General features: G+C 47.5%; 1 protein-coding gene across 2 annotated transcripts; it reads left to right on the forward strand.

Annotated features, from left to right (window-relative positions):
- Positions 1-274: 274 nt before the first annotated feature.
- LOC130599774 (zinc finger protein 239-like) lies at positions 275-5,821 on the forward strand. 2 transcript variants are annotated; one of them, XM_057410522.1, is made up of 3 exons: positions 275-294; positions 1,044-1,227; positions 3,570-5,821. In XM_057410522.1, the coding sequence occupies exon 3, from the start codon at positions 3,947-3,949 to the stop codon at positions 4,952-4,954; it is 1,008 nt and encodes a 335-aa protein (XP_057266505.1). In that variant the 5' UTR covers positions 275-294; positions 1,044-1,227; positions 3,570-3,946; the 3' UTR covers positions 4,955-5,821. The 2 variants fall into 2 exon arrangements, with proteins under 2 accessions (XP_057266505.1, XP_057266506.1); XM_057410523.1 differs by lacking the exon at positions 275-294 and having other exon boundaries at positions 726-1,227; positions 3,570-3,656; positions 4,035-5,821.
- The last annotated feature ends 2,602 nt before the right edge of the window (positions 5,822-8,423 follow it).

The raw sequence follows: 8,423 nt of genomic DNA on the forward strand, positions 1-8,423 counted from the left end.
TCCACCTCTGGACAACAGTCTGCTGTGAGCTACTGGGTATCAGGCTTCGGAGCGGCTGTACCGGTGACTAGGCAAAGCCTCCTCCTGCCAGGCCTCGCTTCCCCGGGGAAGCACGAGCGCGACATCCCGACGAGGGACCCATAGCAGGGCAGCTCCCCCGCCCAGAGATGGACGCTGTCACGACGGCCCTGCAGCGCTTCGGCGGCATCGCTCGCCCCACCCAGGAAGCGCCCTTTGCCCGCGGAGCAGGAAGCCGCTACCGGCGCACGGCCTGGCGGGAGCGGGTGGCTGCAGGTAGGCACGGCGGGGCCAGGCCGGGTCTCCCGACACCCGCTGCGCTGGGGGACGGGGCGGCACCGGGGAGCTGGGATGGGGTGCCCCAGCCCACGCGGGGCTGTGCCGCGCAGCTCCTGGGGGAGGCCAAGCGCACCGGGAGCCGGGCGTGAGGCCAGCGTCCGAGTCTTTGTCTTTGGCCCTGTGCAGGAAAGAGATACTCAAAAGAGAAGCAGAAATGCAGCTCAAAGAAGGGGAGGGCCGGCTAGCCCCTGTCTTGGGGGGCTCTGATGTAGCGGCCACCCTTGTCTGCTCGCTTCCCTTACATGTTATGCAGCTCCCCCTCTCCATCCTCCTGCCCGCGAGCAAACGCCGGTCCCTCCCCATTTTCCACCCAGTGATTCTTATGGTTATTACAGGAAGCTTTACACCCCTGCCACTGCCTTGTTCCCCCAAAACTACACCACACTTGCTCCCCACACACCGTTGGGGGTGCCCCAGCAGTGCAGCCCACGGAGGCCCTCCTCTGTCTGTGCTTCAGCACCCCTGGCTATACTCAGGGCTGAGCAGGCACAGGCAAGCACTGCAGGTTATGAGTACATCTGATGGTACAGGGAAAGGGGCTTTCATCAAACCCAAAAGAAATGCAGCTACATAAGTAACTGTTGTCTGTGATAATACCTTCACCTTTTGCTTTTTACTGCAAGAATTATCTATCCCAGATAATAGCTGGGAAGAGAAAGATCTGAACACCCTGTTCTGGATTGCAGGTTTCTGCTGTCATGCCTGGAGTGAGGATGCCTAGAGTGTGTAGCCACCAAGGGCACTGCAGGAGCATGAGAAGCTGAAAGTATGGAGATCTGCATTAGGATGAGTTCCATAACCTCCACAGCTTGGTACAGCCATGGGAGGAATGTAGAGCTGTGTGGTCACAAGAGAAAATAAGTAGCCAAGGTAAAGAACATAAATTGTAGGAGGCAGCTACAAAATCTAGATAATACTATTGCAGTACTAAAGCCAAGGCTGCGGGAACAGGACAGGGGATTTGCAGTTCCCTTGCTGGAGGCCTAAATCAGACACCCTTCTGATCCTGTTTTAGTAAAGCTATGGACGGTGCCTGCAGGAGTCCCACACACCCGCATACACAGATGTTCTTGCCATCTTGGTTCCCACATTCAAGCAGTAACACAGTATGCCCAGGGATATGCTCCTGCTAGTAAGGTATGGAATCCCTGAAAGAAGAACGTTCCCTTTGTTAATAAGGTTTGTCCCTTCCTTTCACAGGGACATGACTCTGATCATGGGAAAGGACAAAACTTCCTTGCTCCAGACCAGCCTGTTAATTGTATTTGGGGTTATCTGCTTTCTGCTGAGCTGGTGTAGCAAACCTGAGCGTAGCAGCAACCCAAGCCAGGAAATCTTTCCAGGATCACAAAGGAATTATTCTTTCTACCTTGTCTGCTTGCTTAGATGTTTCCTTGGATGGCAGCTGTTGGGCATTTGTTAGATGTTGAAATGCTGAGGGCTTTGGGCTCCCGAAGTTCAGGTTTGCTGACAGCTTTTGGAGGGAAGCGTTGCTCTTTGAGGTCAGCTGCCTGGAGGGAAGGTCTGTGTGTGGACATGCTTTTGACTCCTCCAGCTTTGGAGTGGGGCTGTCTTGGTATATATCACATAAGACAGCTTGGTCTGGCTTGTAGTGCCAGACTTGCAGCAAGGAGCCTCGAGAGTGGCAAAGTCCCAAGAGCTGTAGGGCTGCAGAAAGCAACCTCCCTTCATATATTGGCTTGGAACTGCTGGAAATGATCCATCTGCAGGGGTGGTCCACTTCAGCATTCAGCAGATGTTTACAGTCGGGACTTACTTAGATTGTTAACTTTTAGTAAGGTTTTAAGAAGGCCTTTCTTCTTTTGCTAAGGCTTCATTTTTGTGTGTCTGATTTACTATTCTTTTTTCATTATGGTTCTGCAGTTCAAGATTGCAGTGTTTTTCTTCTCCTTGCTCCCCTTCTTTCTGTCCAGCTTTGCCACATAGAATAAAAGACTTCAAGAGTGGTGTTTTTGTAATTGTAGGCATCCAAGGTCTCAAACTGTTCCCTTCATCTGAGTTCTCTCCTTGATTCTGGCACTACCTAATCCCTTATCACCCACTACCTATTGTAAAGTAGCTGTTGGTGAAGGATGGAATGGTCCAGGAGCAGGTACCCATTCAGTCTGCAGTGTTGGTTTGCACCAGTGGCCATCTGTCCAGTTAGTCCATCCTGTCTGGAGCTCAACTAGCTGTCCAGAGATATCAGTTGTCCAGAGAGATTGGTAGCTTGAAGCAGTGTTCAGGGGGTGTACTTTTGAAGTGATGCAAACTAGTAAGAACCTATAAAGATTGAAAGGGGTGGGGGAAAGCAATGTCTTTAATGCTTTGAAAATATTCCCATAAGTGATTTCAGCTTTAGCCATGATGCCATCAGCCTCTGGTCCTAGATACACCCACATGGTATCCTTTCCCTGCCATCTTTGATTCCTGCTTCTTAATATAAAGTGACTGTTTTCTCTGTTCTTCTGCATTGTTTTTTTCCTGCAGCAACTGCTAATGCCTGTCCTCTTGATACTAACTGCTGTTGCTTACTGTTTGTTTGGCTTTGGCCTTAAAATAGGAAATCCCGAAGGAAAAGTTCTCATCTTTGGTGCTGACAGTGTTTGTAAGAGCACCCTGCCCAACAGCTGCAACCATGACGGTTGCTGGAGCTCAGTAGGGATGCCAGGCTGGGAACCAACAGAATCCAGCTAGAGTAGACAAGAAATCATATTGCCATCATGTTTTGTTGGGTTTTGCTGCCTCAGCCTGAGAGTCTTGAAAGAGAAGAAACAGATGAGATAGCAAGTAAGAAAATCAGGTTCTGGTGACTAAAGAAATTTAAAAATTTCCATTTAAAATAATCTTAGGAGAGTAATGAGTCTTTTGGCTGTCATTAAAGAACTGTAAGTGTGGCTTGGCTGGGTTTTGCTCATTGCTTACATTGGTATCTAGCATTGCAGTCAACCAATTCTGAGTCCAGCACGTCTGGTCTATGTCCTAATGCTTATGATAAGAGGAAACCTTGAGTCTCCTCTAAGGCAAGCCTCTAACTCCAGGTACCTCAGTAGTGTACAGAATGTCCATAAACGTTGTTGCTCAGTTGACTTCATTCTTTCAGGCAACCACTCTGCTTGCCCTCCATAATCAGCAGGGGCAGTACATTTTAAGACACATGAAAAGCTCTTGCTGAATATTCAACTAAGATTACTTTTGTTTGCTTTTGTAAGGATTCCTGGTTGCTGAGCCTGATGTAACTGCACAGATGGACCAAGAAGAAGAACAAGATCCTGAGGCCTCAGAGGAGACACACATGGGTGAGGAATAAGTTAGATCAGATTATAAAGACAGAGCAAGCAAAATGCTTTCTGAATTGCTTCAGCAGCCATTTTATTTCATGCAGCTCATATTAAGACCTCTTTTCCCCTCAGGGCAGGCAGACAGCCTTTGACAGCCTGCTGTTAAGAGTATGTATAGGAAGACGGAGTATTAGGAAGACAAGATGTGAAGATTTCTTGGGGGCAAGGAGACACCTGTAGCATAGCCTTTGGCTCTACTGTTTGTGGCACGTCAGTCTTCCTTTTACTGCTCCTCCTACATAGTGCAGATGAGGCTTCCTAGGGTAACAGCTTGCCCGTTCTCTGCTGTGCCACTCCCCACCAAGAATCACAGTTACAGTTATACTTTTCTTCCAGATGATGAGCTAGGTCCCCTTCCAGATCACCTTGCAAGCACAGATCTGCAGGATGTGTTGGCAGTGGGATCCAGGGGAGGAGAGGAACAGTTGGGAAACAGCCATGGAAGTCGGCATGATTCCGCAGGAGCTCAGCAAGGTGACTGTGAGGAAGAAGGGGTGACTAAGCTGCCTTCTTCTAATATCAGCCTGGTAAAAGAATGGGACAGAAGGACATCAGCAGCCTCACAGGGCACTCCTTGTGCAGGGCTACCCACCGTCCGCTCTGAGTGCGGCAAGGGCTTCAGTCGGAGCATCCATCTCATCCAGCACCAGCAAATGCACACTGGGGAGCGCCCCTTCCTGTGCGGAGAGTGTGGCAAGGGCTTCAGCCAGAGCTCCCATCTCATCCAGCACCAGCGGGTCCACACGGGCCAGAAACCCTACACCTGTGCTGAGTGTGGGAAGAGCTTCAGCCAGAGCTCTAACCTCCTTAAGCACCAGCGCATCCACACCGGGCTCAAGCCTTACATGTGCAGCGAGTGTGGCAAGATCTTCAGTGACAGCTCCACCTGCATCAAGCACCAGCGCATGCACACAGGTGAGCGGCCCTACAAGTGCCCAGCCTGTGGGAAAAGCTTCAGCCAACACTCCCATCTCCTTCAGCACCAGCGAACCCATGATGGCATTCGGCCTTACGCCTGTGGGCAGTGTGGCAAACATTTTGGGCAGAGCTCTGACCTCATTAACCACACTCGTACCCACACTGGTGAGAAGCCTTACAAATGCAGCCAGTGTGGCCGGGGCTTCAGTGGCAACTCCAACCTCATCAAGCATACCCGTATCCACACTGGGGAGCAGCCGTACCACTGCACCCAGTGTGGGGAGAGCTTTCGTTTCCAGCCCCAGCTGGTGCGCCACCAGAAGCACCACACGGACTAGCTGGTGGAGTGGAGAAAGCTTTGTGGACCACAGGCAGCTACCTGGTGTTGGGAAGATGCACAGCTGCTCCCTGGACACCTCATATGGGACATGAGTTTTGTGGAAGGGAGCCGTCAGAGCCTTGTCCCCTTGTGTTCTGGGTAGCTCTGAGCACTGTCCAGGCACTTCAGCAGAGGGAGGCTGCTGCAAAACAAGCTGTGTTCACTGTGATGCAGAGGTTATTCTGAGCCCCTCTCTTGGGGATAGGGAGAGGAAAGGTGCTTATATTTTACGGTATATTCAAGGCCAGAGAAGAGACCATAGGACTGGTGTCTTTCTCTGTTATTTCTAGCAGGGAATGGTTTTTACCCCAGTAAAAAAGAGCTAAAATCTGTACCTGTTTGCTGTACAAGCTGCCTGGGTTTTACCACATGGTAAGGCCACAACCTGGGATGATCACTCCCTTTAGAATCCGCATTTCTCACTTGTCAGTGGTCTTGGGTTTGGGTGACATTAGTACCTATTTATTTTAAAGTCCCACAAGACTGCTGCGTGCCTCAGCACACATGTGCTTTCTTGGGATGTCATCTATGGAGCAGTATTTTTGCTGAGTTGTATAGTTGTTACATTGACAGTTCCACAAATGACAGCTTACTCCTCAGTATTAATTAAGTAAATTAACATCCTTATGGGTATTTCTCTCAGATTCTTGTTTAGGTACTTTTGTGGGTGGCACTTTATGAATGCTTTTTATAAGGCTCCTAAAAGTATTTAGGATTACTTTTTTGATTGTGGTGGTCTAATTGTCAGTTGATGAGCAGAAGAAGGATGACATTTGAAAAATAAGCTACGTCAAACTTTGATTTTATATTAAATGTTAAACATTTTTTCTTGCATAGAACTTTTTAACTCAAATGCCATGGTTTTGTGTTGTTACTGATTATGAGGAGGTAATTATGACACTGATTTCTAGAATTCAGGTGATATTTTTGCTAGTGGTTTTGACATTTTCAAATAATGACTTTCTAAGAAATCTAGGAAAGGCAGGATTCTGAGAAAGCAGAAGGAACTGACCTCTGAAGAGATCTTCACTTGGAGAATACTACTACTGGGAGTCTGTCCTTTAAAGAAATCCTCTCAGGCAACCGGTTGGTGTGGGGGAGGAGAGGGCTGGCAGTAATAACAAAGATGTTAATATATCTAGCATGGAAGAACTCCGTGTAATGAACGTGGCAGTGTACGCTGAAATGCCTGTTCCACCCACAGAGCCAAACAGAAGAAATTATAGTATGCTTTAGGCAAGAAAATGAAGTGATCAAATCTGTTGTAGAGTTCTTGTTTTTGGCATCCCCGATAGGCCTAATGCTAACCATGAGCTTTCACATGGAGGTGAGCTCCCAGATGGGGGATATCACTAAGGTCAAAGAGACCACCAGCTCAAAGAGCACAAGATTCCTTCAAGCAAGCTGTGAACAGAAGGAATGTGACTGGAATGACCGGCTGAGTAATGTGGATACATCCATATGTCCCTTAGCCACCAGCTGCTGTCACAGAGGGCACAGCTTCATGCTCCATTGGCAGTAGATCTGGTTTGTCATTTGCTCTCACTCTACTCCCACCTTCTCCCCTAGAGCCTGAATTAATACAACTGTGCTAAGTAACTGTTGACACAGCTGTGCTCTAGGTCAGATCTGTAAGATGGTCTACTTTTTTTTAAATGGCAGGCTTTGGAGAGTTCATTTTAAGCTGCATTCATCCAATCTAGGCCACAGCCTCACAAGCAGCCCAGTAGACACATAGTTCTTGCAGGTCCTGGTGACCAGCATTGTGCAACTGGTCATCCTTCAGGAGCAATCAGGCTTACTGAATGTGGGCTGTTGCAAATGATTTTACTATAGGATATAATATGCTAATATGTTTTGCAGAGCAGATGATCAGGGACTGAGCACCCAGGTTAAATCCCTGGGGCTTATATTATGCACTAGTGTAGGCATAACCTAAGGGTACCAGTCAGCTGAGTGAGATGGGCAATATTCATACACCATTTCTGTCTTGACATTTCACATGCTGAAGCACACCAGCGTGCCGCCCTTCACTTTGCTCCTGTGCATGAATTTAGTTCTCTCCAGGCAGCTGTTATCCTTTTCTCCTCCAGGCTCTCACTACCAGCTGCTTCGCAAAAAACAGTGTCCTCCCTCATTAGCTTAAACAGTTTGCCCAATATTTTGACCATGGCTTCTTTCTGGTTTTCCCATGAGTCGGTGTCATTGAAGTACTCAAACAGGAAATCGGTTAAGATTGGGCTGCTTCTGAATAGATTTGTCTGCAAGTAAAGTTGTGCCATATCCAGAAGTGGGTGGATCTTTCCAGAAATACTGGGGCACTACCCATTCTCTTCCTTTCAGAGGTCTTTGCAGTAGTACAAAACTCAGCTACTACTCTTCAAACACATTTTGAAATGCATGCTGCACATGCTTGAGCATTGAACTTTTAGACTTGGAATTATTTGAAATCCTTCAAAACCCCTTGTTTTTGGGGACTCTATAACTCCAGACTCAGTGATCTGATGATGAAAATTGGGACAGTTAGGAATTGTTTCAGCTACAATGCAGCATATTTGCTTAATTAAGAAGCATGTCTCATCAGGATGACAGGCTGTCCATGGAGACCTCCTGATTGTGGAGACCTGATTATTGAGCCTTGTGGCAGTAACTTGCCTTCTGCAACTGTTCATAAGAACCAGCCTAAGTTGCATATCACTGAAACTGGGCAGTGAAATTTTCCACTCAGGCACCAGACTGGTGAACAGAAGGAAGCCTCAGATCTCTCCTGACAAGTGAAGATGAAAATTACTATATATAAATATATATTTCTATTATAAAAAAAAAAAAAACACAACAAAACACACCACCACCAACAAACAACATCTCACTCCCCCGGTGCTACCTGAAACATACCTTGGGTTCTAATTCTGTTACCCACACAAGTTCTGTTGCTGGTTGTCAGGTAAAGCCCTGTTTGTTGTGCGGGACCAGGTGCTCTCCTGGTCTCAGCAACTCAGTTCACCAGAGATAAAGGTTCCAAAGTGTGTCAGTGGGTTCTGGCTGCTGGACTGCACCGGGATGTGAGCGTGCAGTGACTTTTTTATTTGAATACTTTTACTTTCTCAGAAGTCCTGACCATTTGTCTATGCTGATAGTTTTAGCTGAAGGTGCTGGGGCTTCGAGTTCTGAAGAAAAATGTTCCAGGTACCAGGCCTGCATATCTTCTCTGCACACGTTTTGTGATAGCAGCTAAGTCCATGCATAACTATTTGTAGGACCTGCATTTTAGGCAGGTATGCCTCAAACTTTTACTGTGCTGGCTTACCCTTTCAAGTCTAAGATTGCCAAAAACTTGAAAAAGAAATGCAGGAAGAGCTTACATACCTAAGGTAGCCTCCATTTTAGCAACCTCACCCTTCTTGCAGAATCTTACTGACCTGAAGATG

The sequence above is a fragment of the Pezoporus wallicus genome, unplaced genomic scaffold (assembly GCF_028554395.1).
Source record: "Pezoporus wallicus isolate ANWC-B61680 ecotype Strahan unplaced genomic scaffold, APGP_CSIRO_Pwel_v1 contig_229, whole genome shotgun sequence".
In the NCBI taxonomy this organism is placed as follows: Eukaryota; Metazoa; Chordata; class Aves; order Psittaciformes; family Psittacidae; genus Pezoporus; species Pezoporus wallicus.